This window comes from Paralichthys olivaceus, chromosome 6, assembly GCF_024713975.1.
Source record: "Paralichthys olivaceus isolate ysfri-2021 chromosome 6, ASM2471397v2, whole genome shotgun sequence".
NCBI classification, from domain to species: Eukaryota; Metazoa; Chordata; class Actinopteri; order Pleuronectiformes; family Paralichthyidae; genus Paralichthys; species Paralichthys olivaceus.
In genome coordinates this window covers 9,430,380-9,453,131 of record NC_091098.1, presented here as the reverse complement: position 1 = coordinate 9,453,131, position 22,752 = coordinate 9,430,380, and the positions used below count along the sequence as shown (strand labels likewise).

Genomic DNA, 22,752 nt, shown 5'->3' with positions numbered 1-22,752 from the left:
CTTTTCTTGCAACAAGAAGAGAAGTTGAGGATAAGGCAAGGGAGGCAACATGCCGCAGAGACAATATTTCGCCTGCCTAATTAAAATGAATGTCAGCTCTCCCCCCACTGAGATGTGCATCAATCTCCCCTTACGATAAGCCCAGAGTGAGTCTTGCCCTGTCACTGGCTGCCAGCAGTGCCATCCTTCTCCAGACGAATGCATTGGCCTGGCGGCTATAGGGAGGCAGTGGCGATGATGTTTGCACATCTAATGGTTGCTATGTGGATGACCACCTCAGACTGAGACTTCAATCAATGCAAAGTAGCTGCAGCTCAGAGTTGAATGATTTTCATTTTGAGCTATTTGAGAAGAAAGGCAGCTGTAGAAAACTAGTTTTAGTTGCCTACTGTTGCACATACAACTACTAATTTGTGATTTGGGAGTAAAAACGGTTTTAAGTTTCAGTCTATATCCTGTAGTGACAGTGCTTTTTTCATGCTAGGGCATTTAACTGAAACATTGTTATTCTGCCTTTGCCCAAAGTCATTAGAGTTTGTCTGTTGTAAAGCTGAGGTCCTTTCTGCCCTCCAGCATTCACTATATTGCATTAACTGATTTAACAGAAGGCAATAAACATGGACATTACATTTAGACATTTTATATCCCATTTACGTATTTCTTTATGAATTGATTTTGACAAATGTGTAGTACTTTCATTGATCACTTCAGTGATCTTTCTTCTTGTTTGTAGTATGTGAAGCTGGTTGGGTAAAACATGCTCTGGTATGGAGATGGTGCTCCCTGTATTGGCAAAATGTCAAATCATATGCACGTGCAGACAAGATATATACATGCACACTCTACATTTTACAGAGCTTTGATGTAAAATCATCGCTCCCATCGACGGTGAAACTATCAGCACAAGATCAATTTGACAACGTTAGGAGGATGAGTTATTATGTTGACACACTTTGTTGACAGGTTTTTTATGGAAAAGTTGTTGCTCTAAGACTATGACATGTTCCTAATGTCATTTACTGTCTGCGATTTGAAAGTCGTTTTTCATCTTTCACATTATCATTATCCTCAAATTCATCTTCAGGTGATTTTAATTTTCTCCTGAGGAGGAACGTATGATCTGTTGCTCTGATGGGCGGATTAATAATCATCTCAGGAACTTCATGTTACTGCTTAAATGCACCCCTATTGTTTCAAATTGGAAAATTACTGTTGCTGTTTCTCACACTGGATTTCAACAAGTTCTATGTCTTCATTTAATTTGCGACAACTTTCTCTGCACTGTAAAAGACAAAGAGGACAACGATTGCTGTAATGCTGATTAAAATGAGAGCAGATTATAAGGTGGATAAATGAGGTCAAAAGTATAATGATGTAATCATGAAAATGGTCATGGTTGTCATATTATATTACATATTCAAGATCTTAGTTTGATGTGTTAGCATGCTAACCTTTTTTAAACTGCTACACCAAGGAGAGTCCAGGCTGATGGGGATGTCTTCAGTTTGATGGGTATTTGGTAATAACCAAGAGTATTGAGCAGAATTACATTTTGACCCTTTAATGGCTCTAGAGGAAATGTTAAGTGGTCCCCAAAGTTATTACAATTCCTCCTGAGCGGAACAGATATCTGTATGGAATTTCATGGCCTTTTACTGTGTAACTAAAATGCCAGCCGGCTGATTGCACAAGACGAAAAGTCAGGGGGTCACCAAAGAGAGAAGGATCAGCTAGTGGTCTGTGAACCTTTGTTGAAGATTTCACTGCGATTCTTCCAATATTTGCTGAGATATTCCCATCTGGACGATCTGAACAGGAGTTTTTCCTGCCAGCCCCCTTGTAAAAGCTCTGGATAATGTGTGAATTAGCCCATGTGAGAACACAGCTGGAGATTCTCGGAGGATTCACCCCGGGCGAGTGGGCATGATGATGACATTTCTAAGAAAAATACAAATAGAACACAAATATCTCAAGATGAAGAAGTAGAGCCATATACGTAGAAGATGTCGAAGGAGCTTTTGCTGATAAGACCAGACACTGGTGTCGATGTGTGGTTAGCATCCCGCCTCTCTGCTGCACCATCCCTCACCTCCAGTGATAGGGGTAGGGTTAGTGTTAGTGCCTGAGTGGAGAGGCATTCTTCATATGTGAAAGGCAAACTCAGACATTCTCCAGAGTTCAGGTCTGAAAATGCATCAATAGATGCTAACATTGGTAAAATGAAAATAAAAGAATTGGTAACAACCGTATTCAGTATAAAATGGGCTAGGTGTTACTTTAGCTTCCTTAAAACCAGCCAAATAACAAATATGCCCGTAGTTCTAAATCATTTCACTACATTATATTACAGTACAACTTCTTTAAAAAGTGTTCCACAATAAATTAAAATGAAATGAAATGAAATAATTCGTTCATTAGGGGTGCAGTTTCATTCTTTATTATTGTATTAATGATATGTTTTTTCCAGTAGAGCAATTAATCCTGAAACTTGAAAGTAAGATCTGAACCCGGGCACGATTCTTTCAAAGCCTTATCTAGCATTGGTGAGCTAGAGAGCGCAGTGGCCTGCTGGGTACATGCGGACTACAGATGAATGAAAATGTGAGTGGTTTACTGCTCTTAAGTTAATGATCTCTGTGCATGTTCACTCACTTCCTCTAGGGCTTCTCAATGTGGGCATAAGTAGCAGGAGCTGTGGGCCGGTGCCTGTCACAGGGTCTTAGCTAAAATAATGACATGAACAGCCCGACAGACTGCAGCAATAGTAATAACTGTCAGACTCTGTCTCCCATCAGTGCTCACATCCTCCTAATTTAGGATTAATTCCTGCTGTATTCCAGAAAGCCCTGAGTCACTGAATGTCTTGACATTTTCTTTAAACTTCAAATTCTCCAAAACTATACCCCTGCAAACTGCTTTATTCCAGCTTTTCACAAATGTTGCTTTTTTTGTGTTTGGACCAAACAGGACAAATTGGGATATTTTTCTACAATTTGTGTTATTTTATGTATAAGAAAAAGTGTTTCATACTTTATTACCCATCTAATGACTGCTGGTGAATGGGACTGGTTGTGTCTCTGCTCCCAGTTCCTCTTTGATGTGCAAAACTCTTTCTGTCACTTTTTGATAATTTTCCCCTCATATGTTCCCCTCCTCTTCTCAGTTTAACTCAAAATACTTTTCTAGGTAACAGACATGAGATGTTGAAAACATACAAACACATTTGTCTAAAAATGCTGCAGCGTTACATTCTACACTTCCTAACAAGGTTGATAGATTCCCCCATTAAGGAAAGGCTTTGCCACTTGGAGCATTTATGTGTGCAGTGACATCTCCTGTTATTGTTTTCAGTGCCACTCTATGAAAAGTGTTGCTTCCTTGTTTTTGCCTCAAGCTACTGTTTCTATTTTCTATCCCTGGTGCATTATTGAAACAAGTGCTTGGCTGCTCTCAGAGTTAAAGTTAATGGCTCTTATTTTAAATATAGCCTTTAATGCTCAATCAACAGAGAGATCACACTTTGCCAGAACTGATCATTCTGCCTCTTCTGCAAAATTACTGGCGCAAATTCCTGAATAATCTCATGTTTCCTGCCCAAAACAGTGTAAGTGCATGTACAGCCTTCTTTTTGACTGAAGATATCGCCAGATATATCCAAAGAAGGGCTTGGGAAATGGCAGCCATGCAAGTTGAAGCAACGCTATTTCACTTTTGCTATTTTACCTTGAAACACCTAATTTAGAATAAGCTTGATTGTACACTGACTATGAAAAGGTACAGTGGTGTTACTTTCACTCCCACTCCTCAACCTTAACTTCTGTTCTTGCTCTTTGTAACTTTGGTGAGTGTACACAACATCCTGTGAGAAGTGTGCAACTTACTGGTAGTTGCAGCACAAATTGCCAAAATCAGGCATAGCAAGGTCAAGATACCGAACTATTCAAGATGCCAAACTGTAGATCAGTTAAAAAGTCTAAGACGTCATTAAAGACCAGAGTTTATGTCCAATATTCAGCAAAGAAACTTTTAAAATATCAAGAAATCTAAACAGAGATTGGTGTATTTGTTTAGCAGCTCTTCTGGTTCAGGAAGCAGGGGATCATGGGTTATATCTACTGTTCAGTTTTGTTCCAGTTCAGTGACTGGGACTACACATCCAGAGCTCTGGTCAAGAGATTGATAGACCTTTTTTTTCTCTACATTAGTCACCACATGTGGCTGCAGAGGGCGCTGTTGCTCAGTAAAAGGTACATAGTGTTGCTTTAAAATATTAGTTGGTTCATATCTTCTAATTTATATTATACAAAAATAAATGTTGACACAATAAGCGGTGCCACAGTAAAAACTTCTAAAAGCAATATTAATCCAAATGGATAATTCCTCAAATGTTTCCTGCCCAAACAGTGCAAGTGAAGTCAGACTTTATACCCACTGTAATGTAATATCATGGATCTGATGTCTCCCTGCTGTCACCAGCAGACGTTGCAATTGATTAAGACTCACTGAGTTACTGTGTTGACCAGAGTGAGTCGATGCGTCTGACCCTCGAGGCAACCTTCCTGTCACTGGAGGCCTTTAACGCATGCATACATCAGCTAACCACCTCCTACAGCACCCGTTCCGTACCACAATGCCATCAAACCACCTACACCCCCGCTGTGATGACACATTGATCTCCGCCATCATATAATCAAGTCACTGCACATTATATTTCTTAAGCTCATGTGTGCCTCTAAACATTGCAGACTGTTTATGTACAAGGATTATATGCACAATGTGAATTTTCTGACTGGCTTTGAATGAAAAATATTATCCCTGTTTGTTTACTCGTACCACAACTAAAGAGTCTCTTTGAGATTCCTTCCTATCCCTTCAATCCTATTGTTTGCCAACCCAAGCTGTCAGTTCTTTATGCAGTTCATATGTAGATCACACCGTTTCAAAGTACTTAAAAAAAACAGTTCACCGTTCTCAGGATAGTGATTCATGTGCCTAACAGCTTTGCGTCTCAAAGAGAATTCTGATTTTGCTGTGCGTTTTTTCAGCGCCATTGTTGTGATCGCAGAATTTAAGCGTTTAGAAATTGCCTTGAAGGATTCTCCATTTTTACCCGTTAATAAGTTATTATTTGAATGATCTCAGTCGTTGATGTTCATGTCTGTGAAAACATGTAATTGCAGTGAAGCATGTGTAGTCTTGATTCTACAGTGCAGTTACTCTTGCCTTTTGGAACATTCTCCCCTCTTCCTATGACTGAAAGACTGAGAGCGTGTGATAAGCATTGAGCATTGGACAGATAAAAGCTTTTTCCAAGCTTGCTAGCATCCCCATAGAAAAGGCTCCTGACTGGTCCCTTGTCTCTCTCACAGCTCAGCCATCATTCCTGCTACCAAATTACTACTGTGACTGAATATATTCGTTGAATAAAATGAAAAGCAAGCGATGGGTCATGTGCTAGACATTCATTTTGCTCTTTCCCTTGTGTCCTGTGGGAGCGCACACATGTTAGGGACAGAAGGGCCTGGAATAAAACACATTTAAAAAGAGAGACTCACATTAGATAAATAACCTCACAGTTTTTACTGACCTACTCCCTGTGCCATTCAATGATCCTTCTCTAGTTGGTTCATTTTTACAAAATCATCACTTTGAAAACAGTCTTGTTTGATTTAGTGTTTCATTTAAAGCATCTTATTAATTCAGCCCCATGAGATGGAAAAACAGGCATTGCCTCAAGGGGAAATATACTGCTCTCTGTTTTATGGCTGCCATATATTTCTGGAGTTACAACTCAAAGAAATAGCTGTTAATAATCTGTGCTACTTGGGGATAAAATTATAGTCTGAAACAAACTCCCTCTTGAGAGGAATGGAATATTGATCTGCATCTGGGAGCACTTGAAATGTTTGAAACTTTGGAGAGGTCTTCTCAGATGTACATAATAGACATTTAATGGTAGGACTGAGTTCCCAATGCTTATGTGTCAGACATGGTTTCTGTATATGACTAATAATTATGTATAGATTCTCTGTTTGCAGACGGGGCCACCACCATTGTAGTCTCTGAAACTTGGTCGGATATGTCCAGATATGTAAATGAGAACCATGCAACTTTAAAATAGCAGCTTTAATTTGATGGTACACTAACTCCGAATAGGAAGATTGGTGCCGCTTTCTATGGGAATCATACACGGAGCTTGGTCAACAGATTGATAGACTCTTTTCTCTCTACATTAATCACTACATGTGGCTGCAGAGTGTACTGTTGCTGAGTAAAAGTTACATGGTGTTGCTTTAAAATATTTGGAGGTTCATATCTGTGCTTGTATATGATTCAGAAGGGAATATTCTGATTTGGCTGCTGCAAAACCGGGAGCTGTCATGTACTCAACCTTTGCAACTGCGCCACTCTCACAGTCCCTGCTGCAGTTTACTATTGTGAACTATTAGTGTTCAGAATGGCAGCTCCATTAATGTATCTGAACACTTGACTTTGGGCTTTGTTAGTTAAGTACCTGGATGACAAGGTCATTTTGCATAATGCATAACAGCTTGACATTTTGAAGCCGCCCTCACCAGAAAAACAAAGACAGAGTTGGGTGTTTGTTGAAAGGCCTGAAATGATCTAAGTTTTTTTGTTTACCTGACAAGTAGCTCTTGTGAATAATAACTCTTGTCTCACTGGAATAATGGAGGAAGTTGTGTGATAGTCAAGGCCACAGATGGATGAATGGCTGATGGTTTAGGTTTAAAAGTCAATGTTTGTTTCTCTTAACAACGGCCATTATCTTTCCCTAATCTTAACCAAGGATGATTTAGAATCCAATGCATTATCATTCACTATCTCTTTAGCCAATGTCTTTGTCACTCAACTTAACTGAACCTTGAACATATGAGGGGCAAATCAGAAAACGGTCCTGTGAATCATGGTTTTTGGATTTGCTTATTTCAAAAAGACAAGGACAACAAACCTGTCCTGAAAGTTTGCCCTTCACATATAAAGAACATTGTCCAGGTTAGACGCATTCACAAAAACAGAACATTCGGGTGAGAGATGGGGCCTGGTTGCAGCATGCAGGAGTCATAAGACATGCTGGATAAATTCTGCTGCAGAGAGCACATTGGTTTTGTACAGCACATTAACACCAGCATCGGTTCAGACAATTTCATACTCACGTACACTGATTTAGAGAGAAGTGGCTATTCCTCTCACAGTCTACTTTTTTATTTTGTGTGACTTCTGACGGGTATTCTCCATTGGCTGCCATTCAAAGCATACAAATCTTCTATTCTTGTATGCTGTGAATATATAAGAGCTACCACTGAATCTGTCAAACCAGATCCAGAGACCAGCTTTCAACTACATCTTACAGTCTTTCTCAGTGAATGGTGTTTCTTCAGTTGTCATGGAGACAACTCAGCTGTCTATACATGCCTGATTGTCCCATGATTATTGGATATCATTGATGCAGAGGAGAGGCCTCTGTTCAGAGATGATCCAAGGCGGCTGTGAATGTCCTTCTCTGACTTCCCACTGACCTGGTTTTTCGTCAGGTGATCACAGACGTTCAGCGTCCTGTCCAGGGTCCTGTCTGTTTCCTCAATCGACCTCCCGACAGTTGTTGCACTCAATGTTAAATATGACTCCAGTTTTCATTCTCCTGGGGGAGCAACGACTACAGCACTGCATTTGAACCACTGTACATCACTATAAGCTGTCCATCTGTGGCTATATAGAGCTGCGGTGGTTGCAGGAAAGAGAGTAAATGAATCGATAAAGGAAAGCTATATAATTGTCAACCTGAATAGTCCTTATGGACCTTACTGAAAATCAGTTTTTGGCCAAAGGATGATTGATACTATTCAGTGCAGTAAGAATAATGGGGTTTGAGGACAGTGACAGCTGGTTTGGGGTTTCTTGTCTGGGAGAAATAGGCCCGACTCCACTTGACTGGATGTGCTGCTGTCTCATACCCAGCCTGTAAAACACTGCACTTGAATCTTAATATATGCAGTGAACAAACTTGGGAGAGAGAACCAGAACATTTCGATTATTATTATTTCCAGTTGTGACAATCCCCTTCAGAAGCAGTTCAGAATGGTTAGATAATGAAACGCTGGCATTTCAATGTGTAAAGAAGTCGAATCATTGACACCGTGTTTTCTGGACATTTTCTGGGGCTCAATGCTGTGGCACTGATACTGCAGGCAGCTCCTGTTTTCTGTAATAACACGCATTGGGCTTTGCATGACATTTAACATAAAGAGGACACCTTTATGAATAATGACCTATAATATTGGATTATGGTATTATGTGAAAAACATTTGCTCAGGGGAGTTGTATGCATACTTTATCTTGAAACAATGTGGACGAGCAGGCTCCTTGTGTATTCAGTGCCATCGTAGCTATGATTGATTACAATTGTCGGAGGCTGACCGGCTTATTAATCGATGCAGCAAAAGCTGTGGGTCCCCTGTGGAGGATTTAAAGCAAAAGGCTTTTTAAGTGTTGCTGGGATGGCTGAAGTGGAGGCACAGTGAAACAGATTATAAATCATGTTCAAATACTGTAAAACTGCTTCTAAACTATATGTGTGACCTAGAATTTAGGTCACTAATGTTGTGACTGTGTAGAATTGCCAGTAAACCTGCAATTGCACTGCGGCACAACAGTTTCAAAGCTTTGTGGTTAATGTGACTTTTAAAATTTGCTTTTTAAATTATCCCAAAGCTTTATTGAGTGCCTTAATGATTTATGAGATTAACAGTGCTATAATTGATCATTTAAGTCTGCACACCAGTGACCAATAATTTCTCTCCAATTCAACCTTAACTGTTTGTAAATGTCCGACTTAATCCTAGAAATGCAATAAACTACTAATCTACATTTTTAAGGGCATATTTTTCATGAGGCTGCAAACTGTTGCTGTGCCATGCTGTCGTCAGCACCCACACTGTTTCCAGATGAAGGGGGTGATATGGAAAAAGATAATTGCTGAAAGGAAAATCTTCTAAATTTACTGTATCTTTTGCATATACTCACTCTGTTGGTTTGAAAGAGCAAGCTACGTTTGTAGTTTGCTCTTTCGTAGACGGTGACAATATATAACATCACATACATAGAAACCTTTCATCCAATTCTGTTACATATTCCACCAATGACCCATCTTCTTTTTCATCATGTTCCAACAAGATGGTGAGAAACCTGGAGCCACTGACCCAACACAGGACACCTGCTACCTAACATGGAGAGTCAGAGCTATCACTGCTGTTCTGTTGTTCAGACGCAATAAAGTCAAAGTCATAATCAAATGAACATGTAACCGATCAGATACAGTGTTTGTATCCATGTGACTGATGAGTAACCCAAAGAAAGAAACATTGAGAATAACACAAATTAAATTGCAAAAGCTTCTGATAGTTAATTTTGTGAATAAAGAAATGGAACCATGAATTGGCTAATGGAATGATATTTTAATTGTATTTTAATTTGACTTTATTGATGCACAAACTCTTATTCTTTCATTTAATTCATGATCTTATTAACTGTTTACAAATGAAAATCTCTAATTATTCCACTGGGACACTTAAGGACCCACAATCTGAAACAAACTTTTCTATCGTTGATGTGTAACACCTTCCCATAGTAGCTGTAGTTTGTCTTATTATTTGTTGCAAATTTGCCTTCGGTGAAAATATTTTTCTGTCCATGCAACTGCTAAATTCTATTTTTGACCGCTGTCATGGGGATATTAGAGCGGAAATGCCGGACAGGATCTGAGAGCAGAAAACAAGATTTATCTGTTAGACTACGTTCAGTGGTTTAAATCGAGGATGTTGCTATGTATGAAAACACTAATAATGATGTTAGCGTCTGATTGTCTACTCTTGTGTCTTTTTCTGTCACTCAGCTGTCTGCCACTGCCTCATCCCGAGCGGCCTTCTTGCAGTGCCTTCGTTGGGGGATTTTTTTCCCCTTCCAGAAGCCGGCTGACTGGAGGGGGGAAGAGATACAGCTTGTTCTGCAAGGAGGTGCAAAGTCAAACCCTTACGGAGTCATGGTCTACAGCACAGAGATGCCTGCCAAGACTCAGAGCTCTGTGCCACTCTCAGCTCCAGGCACAGCTCAGGTAACACAATAGCATGGAAAGAATACGTTTATTTTCTCAAAACCTTTCAGAACTTGCACATGTCACATTTATTTTCTGAATAGACTTTTGGCATTATGTGGTTTTTATTTCAAGCCACTGCTTTCAGTACCTGTGCATGGACAAATGATACTTTCCTTCAAAGCTCCCTCCTGTGAAACTTCTTTGAAGTGTGCGTCACACATGCAGACAAATAATTGTTTGCAAGTCACATCTATTTATTTACAGCATCAAATATAATAAAGGGTGCAAAAGTCGTCATCTTGCGATGACTTAACTTTTTGCACCTAAGCTGTGATTTTTCACACTGCTCAGATAGAAATGACATGTCACTGCTACATCTCTGTCTTGTGTTTGTCTCATCAAATCCAATTGTGTCCCTCTCTCCAGAACATTAACCTTTCATTCCCTGGCTGTTTTTTTATGTGTCTGATATGTTTGAATTGTGTCTCGCAGGTGAAAGATACCTTAACTTTTCGGCTGTCGTCTGGTCTGGAAAAGAAGGCATCCAGCCCGAAGGCATCTCTTAGGTCTAGGCAGGAAGACGTGTCACATGAGAGGAGATTACCCTCATCACCCTCACAAGGTAAATTAGAAAGCCTAAGCTATTTACAGAGTTGCTTTTCTTTTACATATGAAGAATACAGAGATTGTCCACTTCAGATGTGTTCACAACAGGAACATTTTCAGAACATTCAGGTAGGTGCCCGGGTAGTGCATACAGGAGGACGGACATTATTATTAAACAGTACATTGACAACGGCATCGGCTCGTATCGCCAGAATCTCTCTAATATCATTGTCTATTCAAGTTGACATCTTCAAGCGCGTCTTCTACGTGTATAACATCACTTTTTCATCCTGAGATATTTGTTTGGTTCTTGTGATATTCCGTCTGTTGCGTTTTAGAAACATCATCAACGAGCCCACTTCCACGCTCATGGAAAATCCTCTGGAGTATCTACTGATGTGTTTATTCTGGAGAATATCTAATGCAACTGAATCTGTGATTTACACATATAGTCCATTAGGATTATTTCTGGAGAATATCCAGAGTTCAGTGTATGTTTGAAAGCAGCTCAAAAAGGACATGAGAGACTGTTTACTACCTGCATCCGAACATTTGTTTACTGGAGCAGGAAATGTCTGGGCTGTTTCGGGTAACTGATTTGTGGGTGTACCTCGAGTGTGTGGCAGCACTCTGGTGTAATCAGCCAGAGTTCTAAGCAGCAAGCATCAAACCACCGTGTCCTCTGCATATAATGTTGCCTCCACCTCTGCAGTGTTATCTCAATGGCACCACCTGCTCTCGGCATGATTAGCTCGCCCTGTGATTGGGGTCTAAGGGGAAATAAGGGATAAACTCAAAGTGCTAGAAGAGACATTGGCTGTCCATTAGGGCATCTTGATCTTGAACAAGCTTGACGTGATGCCATCATGCTACTGTCTGCTCGAAGAGAGGAACTTTAGCCTGAAAAGAATGCATCCATTATTTACATAAAATGTACTTTTGAATGTAAATAGTAAAAGAGATACTTTCAGTTTTTAATTTTAGTTTGTGATAGGAAGTATCTGTCTTGGATATTATTCAGTATCTCTATCAAAGTAAAGTCAGAATGTCAATCCTGATGGATGTCTACAAAGAGCAGTTTAGGTCCCAATCTTCTTTTTTGTCTCCCAAATAATTTTGGTTGTGTTTACAGTCTGTGTTTTCTTCTGACTGCTGTAGAATGAGGTGCTTCTTTTCAAATTCCTCCAGATCTCCACAAAATCAGAGATGTGACAACCCAAGAGTTGTTGGCGTTGTTTTGGAGAAATAAAGCATAGTTCTTATTATTGTAGAACAGCATCAAACAGCAGCTTATATTACACATATATTGGTTGTTCAGTGCAGTGATTAGCAATGTGAATAAAAAAATGTGTTCTCCTTATATTTCTGCCAAATTTTGAAGCTTTTTTATTCAGTCGTTCCCAGTTGAGCATGACCGTTTCATGACATCCTAGCAAAAATAACTCCTGAACCTGCAGCTTTAAAGAAGCCTCGCTCTGAGACAAAGTTCTGATTAGATGTTTCACATCCCACTCACACTCAAAGGTAAATGATGTGCTGCTTCTCTTTTTGGAACCCACACTGCTTATTTGCTCTGGCTCTCAGCAAAATGATTAAAAGTGCTGTTAACACCACACACAGCCACAACTGGAGTGGACCCTGGTTGCATCCTCTATGATTTTCCTCCTAACGATGCTGAGAACTTATCTTTGTGTGGATCAGGGCCTACTTCACGGGGGTCTGGAGAAGGCCTTTTGCAAAGTCTGTTAATGATATTTTAATCAGCGCTCGAGTGTCCTCTGAGGATCGCCCGCGAAGCCCAAATGATTTGGGCCAGTGTTCAGAGGAGGATGATGTCATGAATCTATGTCATTCTTTGATTTCTGAATCGCATCTTAGACTTTGTTTTTCTGAGATTGTAACTCTGTGTGTGTGTGTGTGTGTGTGGGGGGGGGGGGGGGCACATTGATATGCCTGCAAATGTTCTATTTTCCATTGCAGATAGCATATTAATAAAGTTGGCCAGTCAGAATTATGTAATTCATGTTTTTGCTGCATGCATATTCATTACCGTGGGAAGAGCTCACTGCATTTCACAACCTTTGAGTCAGTCATTTGTTAAAAAGCAACAAGACACGTTACCATTCCTGCATTCTCAGAGTGAACCTCTTAAGTTATTCATGATGGACATCAATGCATCTTACACTTAAACTGGTGGAATTCTCCCCAGGTCCATGCATTTTCATTAATCATTAATTAACTACATAATCCCCTGCTGTTTACGTGACCATCACAGATCACTCTCTGTTTCTAATGATAAGCTGAGAGGCTGAAAGTACGGAGCTTGCTTTTTTGACACAGATGCTCATTAATGAATTTTGATGATGCATCATTTTTACATATTTAAATGTATCATCCCTCAGTCTTGTGCATGTATAGGTGCTCGTTTCCACCTCTTATACATCTGTTAGTTTGCTCATCTGTCGAGAAGGCCTCTCATCGATCACGGATAAACAGCCGATTGCACGTCAGTACAGGTAATGAGGTGTAACATATTTTCCATCAGCTGAAGACGTAAAGCCGCGAGAATGTAAAAGCCCTAAAATCAAAATTGCTGTCAGGGGAGTAGTGGGGGTGTCTGCCAGAGCACATTTGTGCCACAGAGCCAGCCAGCACGGCACTGTGTCCACCCTGTGTACATGTAGTCGGAACAGATGGGAGCTACAGTAAGACACCCCGGGCAACTGAAGCAATTTCCAAAAGGCCAGTCGAGCCCAGCACAGAGAGCGAGAAAGAGTGGGAGACGAGGACAAAGAGATACTGGAAAGTCTTTCATTTCAGTATTTCCATGGCTACCACCCAAAAACTCAGGAAGCATTGTTGGATTTAAAACTCAGTGAGACATCAAGATCCAACGTGGCCTCCTGATCTGTGGGAAATTGGATAGATTTGTTCGTCATTTTAAATAAGTTTTGGTGTCCCAGTGAAGCTTTTTTATTATTCAATGCACGTAGTTACAGTAACTTTATAGCTTTGTATATATCATCTGATTTAAAATCCAATCATCAGGGAAGCAATAAGAAAAGATGACAATTTACTATCAACTTCCATTCCTCCTCTCAAACTAATATTCCATCAAATATGTGACGTGAACAGAATAAAATCAACAGTGCTGACAGGAGCTGTGTGGAAGGTCCATGAGGAGGAGATGATGATGTTGTTAACAGAGCTTGTTAAACATTGAACTGGAGTTGTTTGTACATAGTCAAGTGACATGCAGATGAAGACCTCAACAATAAACCACACAAAGGAGTTTGACTTTACTGGCTCAACAAGATGGATCCACTGTTTGTACTTTGTCTTTATAATTTGTCTTGTTTGTGTTTTTCAGGTCAAAAACTCATTGCAACAGCTTCTTCTCCAGAATCTCCTCAAGGCCCAAGGGTAAGACACATTGTCACCTACTCGACGCAATTAAACCCTAAGCCCAAAAGCAGCTAGTGCTCTTTCAAGCTCCATTCAACTCTACATCAGCATTTTAGATGCCTTTTGTTTTCATACTAAAAGCGAGGGTTGGCAAAAGCTAACAAGAGCAACTAACAACTGCTAGATGCCGACGTTTCCGTGATTCGCTTGCAAACATCTGGTTAGCGTCTATGCTTGTGAAGGCCATTGATACATTTATTGATGGCTGTCTGGTGTGTAAAGGTCCAGTGTGTAAGATTTAGGTGAAAGGGATCTATTGGCAGAAATTGAATATAATATAATCCCTTCCTGTTACATCATCTAAATTGTACAAATTGTTTTCTTTACCCTAGAATGGGCCTTTTATATTAAAATACTTTATATTTACATTGGGAGGGGGTCCTCTCTACGGAGGCCACCATGTTTTTTTCAGTAGTCTAGACTGGACAAACTAAACCTTTTGAGTTTTTACGACAATTGAAGCTACCACAGCTCCTCCTTCATGTTTGGAAGGGGAAGGTGAGGTGAAGGGTATTAGGCTGCAACATGCAACTTCACCACTAGATGTCACTAAATTCTACACACTGAACCTTGAAAGGATTTCAACAAATAAGATAAAACATGCTTTAGAAACAACTTAACAACCTTTAATGAGCCTTTAATAACCATGAGTGGGTTCACTCAGGGTCATCGCTCAGCTCCATCTTCCATGTGTGTCACTGAACCGATCCATAGTCAATCACCTGTTCTAATCAGCTGTCGTTCAAAGCTGAGCTGATGGATTTTTCTCTTCTGGCCACTTGGCAGCACTATGGCTGACGAACAGTTGTCCATATACACAATTCATGTTTCTGTAAATTCCATATTCACCTTCTCTGACTCCTCTTTTTAAGCTTGGCAGCAGCCTACAGCGTTATATATGTTTTTTTGGTCTTTTTGCTGAAAATAGCTGCCTTCTACATCTGTAAACAAGGCTGATATTTCAGTTCATCTATACATCTACATTTAGAGTCTTTCTGTATATGCAGAAATACACTGCATAGTAATCAGTATTCAAATAGGCCTCGGGGTCTGTATGCTTATATAACGTGAAACTTCAAATGTCTCACATCTCGTTCCTGTGAAAACAAAAATTTAGCTGATATATAGATGATTAAGAGAAAGATATGTTTTTCTAAATGGGATATATTTATTTTGTACTTTTTTTACATGTAACATTAATTTTTTTACACTATTTTGATCTACTTTTTTGTACTTGTATGAAATGCAGAAGGCTATTTGTTTTGGAAGCATAATTTGTTAGAAATATGCAGTGTTTTTGTTTGTCAGGAGCATTCATGGGGTCAGGGAGTTTCACGTAAATGCTGATCACTTCTTCAAACATAAAAAAACAACAGGAAAAACATATAATGCCTCCATACTGCTCCTGTGGTGTCATCCAAGTGTCCACAGGCCCTGCCACTCAATTTCAAGACATTTACACCATGTTTTTAGCCTAAATGTCCTCTGATAACTTCCTAGCCCAGAGCCGCGTTTGCACACACATACAGCACAAGCACTCGCCTGTCGACGAGATCAGTTCTTTATGTTGCTCATGTTCTCTAGACAAAAAAAAAAATCTGGACAAATCATTTGTGCTGTTGTTTGAAAATAAAGATCACAGCACAGCCTGTAAGTTTAAAAGAAAACAATATATATATTATCCGTCCCAGATCCCTGAACATTTATGTGATTAGGAGGCATGAATGTAAGGAGGCATGCTTATACGTATATTTTAGTATATTTAACTTTAAGGAGATTCCAGCTGGATTGGGTCTCTGAAAATATTCTGCAGCTGAAAATGTCTGCTGCTGGCTTGGTGAAGGGAAGATGAAAATGTGTGGGTGTGCGTCTGCTGCAAATGTTATTCCTGGTGAAAGACAACAAAATGTCTGTGTATGTCAATCACGGAACACGTAAAAGGGAGAAGTAATTCAGATGATGATAATCACTCCTATTTGCATCACATCAGATTAAATGTCACTTTAGCATCAGTTATTGCTAATGTGACAGAGGCTTCCCACAGGGAGCTGATATAATACTGTTCAAATCCTCCGCTTTTTCATACATTTTACTCCAACATCATCCATCCATCACATCGATGTGGGAGAGGATGACTATCTCATATCCTATTCTTAGTAAAATACAATCATCCAGTGTCTGAAACACCAACTGTGTGTGTTGCTGTGTGTCTCTGTCCTGGCTGAGCGAAACTACAGGGCGCTACCATCTTCCCTCAGCCTCAGTGGAGGTGAAGTTGTGATGGATACCGCTCTTGCTCAGGATGAGGGCACACACACACACACACACACACAAACAAACACACATTCACACATGCAAACATAGTAGCATGGAGTCACTGAGCGGAGGAGGAGACAGATCAGTTCGGTTGCAGTGTGAGCTCCCTGGGCCAAAAAGAGCCGCGGCCTATATCGTCAACTCATTTTAAATTGAACCAACAGGGGCTGGGAGCTGTGGGAGCGCTGCACCCATGAACTCCACAAATCGACCCTCGTTTTGATTAAGGAGCGAGGGCAGTGGAAGCGGGCAATTGGGCAGCTCCCAGTGGCTAACAAGAGACCACTGTTGTTCATACTGGGCAGCTCTTAGGGGAAGAGATTAGAGGACGGCGGTGCTGAATTGGATATAACACTCTGCATGTACACGCATGAGTTTTTATCACCTTGTAATTCCCTAAACAGCTGCTCTACCAGACAGGATACATTCATATAAACAAGCAAACATGACAAATGGGAGTTTTCAGTTACATTTCCATTTTCACTCTGCAAATTAGTAGATGCTTGTATCCTATTTCCAAGGGTCAAAGTTCATGTGCATTTTCCCTAAAGAAGCAATTACTCTACACACAACATGAGGCTTAAAACACTGCCAATTTAATGAGCTGTTTCTAAAGGGGTTTTTTTTCTGCAAAAACAGTGATCACTGTAGCCAAATGTGGCAATTACAGCATAAGAGCACTTTGAATATGAAATCATCATCATGGAAACTTGAATTATTATTATTATTCTGTTTGCACAGTATAGATTCTATTGTGAAGTTTGCAAGCATAATCTAACAGGGGCCAGAAGTTAAGCTCTCAGACATAATGGTTAACGTCTGAGGAACCCTTTTTTGACTCAACAATTTTTCATGGGTTCTTTGTAATTCATTAACAACCATTCTTATTCAAAGAACCCTCTTTAGTTCTACTTAGCACTTTTATTTGCGTTGACTGGTCATATTATTTAGGCAGGTATAAAAACTGGGCAAATGTACGTTTTATATCCACAATAAATATGTGTGTAGAGCAGCATCATTAGTTATTTGGCTACTTGGTGTGCACAACATAGATATCTGAAGACCATCCAAGCCTGTGCATAAAGAAGTGGAACAGAAAACACTGTGTGAAGCCATGCCACTGCTGTTGGCAGCCACCCTTCAAACCACCACAACTCAAGTGTTGCTTCAAAATTCACAAATGAAGTCTCTGTGTTTCTCCCTGTCTCTGTCTCCCCGTTCACACATACTGCCACCAAAATATTCTTGTTTCAATGCTAAAATGATTTTTCCTGTTCAACAAAATTTTTCATCTCCTCTCTTCAACATGGCTGTCAAATGCTGATTAATCAATGACATCCTTCTCTGAAATCTCTCTGTAAACAAGCCGTATGCTCCGGCTCTGTCTGTAGGCATTGTTGGATCCGACAACTTTGTCTTGCTCGCATAAATTATTGATCCTTGACACTCAGTTTGCCGCGGTGCGGAATGCTAAGGATCCTGCACTATTTATAGCCGGCATTTTGGAGCACAGCTGAGTTTGTTTACCCCTGTTGATGATGATTTCTCGCATGGAGCCGCGGTCGTGTTTCAGGGTCGTGCTCATGTTCTGTTGACCCAGGTGGTCTTGTAGTCCGCGGGCCGGAGGTGAAGCCATGTTTTATTTAGCTGCTGGCAGAGGTCTGGCAGCTGGTACTGGCTCAGTCAGACATAATATCTGCAGCTCTTTTTCACACAGTAGTTCATTTCCTCAGATCCGGGGTTTTTAAACTTTTTATGACAATGTTAGCACTCCAGCCTTTAGTGCTGTGTGCAAATCATTATGCCAAAAAATAAGAATGTGATTTATTTAAATGTGATTTTTAAATTGTCATGCTCAGGATATGATATGTAAGAATTCCTACCTGATATATTTTGTAGACTTACATTATATAAAATGTTTCCTGCAGTGTTCAAACCCAGAGAAAATATGTTTTTGTAATTGTGGGAATCAAATGCATGTTGCGTGCTTTTATTGATTAACTCTTTGTTGTGTTGTATTTTTGCTGGTCATGAATGTCTCTTGTTTTCAGTTCTCTGTTGAAAAGAGATAAAATAAAAGATTACTCGAATAAATTAAGATTTATTAAATAGAATGAAAATTAAGAAAATCCTAACATCATCAAACTAGGTATTTTGTTATTGATTTGAGTGAGAGTGCTCTAATGGCTGAGGTTACATATTGTACATTTAATAACTGCTGACATAAAGTATTGATGTGAGCTATGAAAAAGAGATTTATTTAAATTGCATGAATTGATTTATCTGTAATTGCCAGGCTTCTGCTGGTGTAGTTGATATCAGCCTTTCAGGTTACAGCTCTACCACTTCCACTACCATAGTGACTATCAGGGGATAAGTCCTTTGTTACATCAGTGTGGGCACTTTGTCGTCTAGTTTTGTCAAATCATTTTTTTTTTTTTTTCATTTTTGTTCACAAATAGACAAGACGAAGAACAGATACAAACAGCATGACTATTCAACGCAAAGACAGTACGCCTGAGGTCGCAGACAAAATATATACAGTCAAATATAATTAGTTACTTGCTTGAAGTACACCACATCAATCAGTCCTTCATCAACATAAAGCAGAGCCTGAAACCAAATGTCTATTATTGATATATTCTTTTATAAGTGCCCTTGGCCTTTCTAAATCACTGTCTCTGTAATGCTCCTGCAGGGCTGAGGCTGTGCTATCCATTATTCTTAGTTCTATGAAGTCCTTCAGCCGTTTATTTAAACAAAAACAGTTTCCTCACTTATTAAGTATGGTTCTTTTTACAGATAGGAATGCCAACATTATCAAATGATACTACAAATCTTAAACCATCCTTTTTATTTCCCAGCAGCCATAATTCTGGGAATACTGATACATCTTCATTTATTATAGAACTCAGCATATTTTTAAATCCTTCCAATAATGTCCTTACTTCTGTGCAATGCCATAACATATATATCAGTGGTTTCTTTTTAACACAACCATGTCAACATCTTTATATGTTCGTTTTAAAATCCTCAACTATGTAAGTTTGTATCTAAAACATTTTGAGAGATAATTTGTGCATCTTATTATGGTGTCCCATTGTTCATTTACACTGACACACTTATCACTCATCCTTACTCGCATCCAACTGTCATTCTTCACACTTTGACTTGGTACGCCCCCTTTCTCATGCATCTCTTATATTTTCCTCTTTTATGTGCTTGACTCCTCCAGCCCTGATTCTTAATATTTCATTCCAATAATCCCTACATTCCCCCCCACTTTCTTTCTTTCTTTGAGACACGTGATGGAGCTTGACTCTATGCCAAATTTTCAAACTGACATCAAAACAAACCTCAAAAACAGAGAGGAAAAAAAACGTAGTTGGGCGCGCGCACACACACACACACACACACACACACACACACACACACACACACACACACACACACACACATGAAGGTCCCATGAAGCCAGAATGTGAACAGATGATCTGCTTGCCTGTCAGGGCAAACAGGCTGAGTTAAGAACATTGGCAGCCACAGCAATGCCACAGCTAATTGCCTCACTCTACGAATGTTCTTCGTGTGTGTGTGTGTGTGTGTGTGTGTGTGTGTGTGTGTGTGTGTGTGTGTGTGTGTGTGTGTGTGTGTGTGTGCGTGTGTGTGTGCGCGTGTGCGTGTGTGTGAATCTAAGGTTCTCTCATGTAGAGAGAGTCTGGTGTCTTTCACACCCTCTGGATGCAGAACAGGGTGACTCAATGTGACATCGTGTGTGTGTGTGTGTGTGTGTGTGTGTGTGTGTGTGTGTGTAAAATGTGATAAGGATTAGCCATACTTGTGAGGACATTGTGACTAATCCTATCGGCCAAGACAGTTCATTTTAGGGTGGTGCCTTCACCTCACTCATAAGGTAAATGGCTGTGGAATGCCCAAATGAGGATGGCTGCACTGATTGTGGCCGTGTGTTATGAAGTCAGACACTCAAATCTGTTCCTTAACGTTCAGTTGTCTCAGCTGTTCAAGAAACATATCGGTGTTCGATTGTTTAAAAAATCATCAAACACAGCAGCTAATAAGACCTAATGTATGTATGTATGTTTACAGTCCAGCCAAACAAGCTCACGATGTTTAAATAAAGAAGTTAGCAAATAATTTGCCTTTTTCTTTAATGTCATGAGTAACCACACCTCTGATTTTTTGCTGCACTCATGTTTGAGTAGTTTTCAACACCTTACTGAGAATTTGATGCAGTTCTTAACAACTCAAGGTTTCTGCTCCTTCTTTTTCCATTAGTCTCTGCAAGATTTCAAACTCTGAAAAGACTGTTGTCCTATCTAGACAACTTCTGAAGAGGGACTGGGGGGTAGCTGGGGGGTAATGATTCTTTGGTGAAGCGCAGTTACCCTCTAAACACTTAATATGGAGCACCAACAGTAGGATGTATTACGTATTTCCATTAGCAAAGCAGTAACTGTATGACATACATCTACCACTAACACTGAAAACTACTTTATTGTACATGAAATTACTGAATGTAGATTTATATAATGGTTTCTTAAGAAAAAAATAGTACCATAAAAATTGGGTTTGATTTAGCTGGAATAATCTCAAACTCTGTAAATAACTTTAGAGCATATGAGACAAAACTGTGGTACCCTGCAGACACCTAGCAAAAGAGAGTCCACACAAGAAAGTGAAAGAAGTTGTTAAACCTATTAGGGTCTCAAACTATAGTACCTTCTTCCTTTAACATGTGTAACATTTGTTAGTTACAAGTTGCAAATAAGTGACCACTTTCAGAGGAAGGAAGGATGCAAATGTTCATGCTCTGAGTCTATGGAACATATCTGCGCTGTTAGCTGGGTATCCTTGCTACAACTTTCCCTTAATAGAGTTTAACAGTGTGGTTCCGAAAGTAAATATCCCATTCATTTTCTGAACAGAGATTTAGATTATCAGCCATAAAATTGAAACCACCCAAGGTTGATTTACCACAATGTCATATGCTCCTGTATAGAAGCCACAAGTCTGTATGATAGCAACTGAGTTTTAAGAAAAAATATTTTTATTCCCGTAGCTGATGTGAAGTATTACACTACGGACAATCCTTACATGTAATAGTGACGTCTCTGTTTGGTGGAGTTTGCTGTTACCATGGAAATATTTCACATGTTCATGGGATGTGCCTGTTTTCCTTGTTCTAATATTGCTCTGAATCAAAATGTTTTATGGTCATGATTCCTCTTGTGGCTGTTTGGCCTGGTTCCATTACATCACAGCATTACAGACAAATACTGTGGAGCCAAACGTTCTTTCTGAGGAAGGGACATGTCAGCAATTTTACTTATGAGACAGCTATAATTATTATATTTGATGAAATCTTGCAGTCAAAAACAATGGAGTGGAGTTTTCTTTTTAAATATTTCAAACAGTGTACACATCATATATCTCTCATGAAGATTCACAAAAAGCTGATAAGGAATAAAAATGATGCTGATTCTTAAATTTGAGCTTCAAGGTTTTAAGATCATCATGATTCGTCTGTAGCCAGGCTTATAGTAAACAAGATAAATTTTATTGGTTCATATCATAAGGATGGGGTAAACGGATATATCAGTTTGATCCATTATTTGCTCAAATGGAATGAATGTAAATCAATGCAATGTCCTCCCAAGCATGGTAGAACCAGTGAGTGTATGCCTGTCCAACAGATCAATAGATGAGTGAACATCTGGTCTTTCACTGCTCAGTATAGTTCAATGCAGTATCATCATTTATTCCTGAGAACCATTTGTTTTGACAAGAGCAGAATCAATAACAGTTACAAACAGACTATTAGATGAGTCCAACTGAAAGACACAATCAGATTATAAAGGAATATTTGCCACAGGTTTAGTCCTACAGTATTGTTTTTTTACAGTGTAGCTTTGTTATGTAACAAAAAAACTCTGCTTGGCCAAATTTAGAATAATCAAACTAATGTTCTGTTGCTGATTGATCTCACATCTAACACAGAACCAGGCATTCCTGGTTAAAACAAAAAACTGCAGAGAAAGTTTTATGCCTCCTGTTTATTTGTGATACTTAATACAAGAGCAGAAGAGTTGCATTGCAAGTTATTGGCTTAAATTATTTATTGCCCTGCAGCAGAAAAAGATTTCCTACAAAATAGATTTCTGGTTTTACTGGGGGAACTTTCTCAAGTGGAAGTGAGTTCTCTTAAGAACTTCGTCCACATTTTTCACACTCTA

General features: G+C 39.5%; 1 protein-coding gene across 4 annotated transcripts in view; it reads left to right on the top strand.

The window, feature by feature from the left end:
• The window catches only part of nphp4 (nephronophthisis 4), a 151,033-nt gene that overhangs the window by 70,490 nt on the left and 57,791 nt on the right, over positions 1-22,752 (top strand). For all 4 annotated transcript variants that reach the window (XM_069527117.1, XM_069527119.1, XM_020088675.2 and 1 more), the window contains 3 exons: positions 9,911-10,129; positions 10,604-10,733; positions 14,088-14,140. In XM_069527117.1, the coding sequence (XP_069383218.1) occupies positions 9,911-10,129; positions 10,604-10,733; positions 14,088-14,140 (402 nt within the window). The remainder of the gene's footprint in view (positions 1-9,910; positions 10,130-10,603; positions 10,734-14,087; positions 14,141-22,752) is intronic.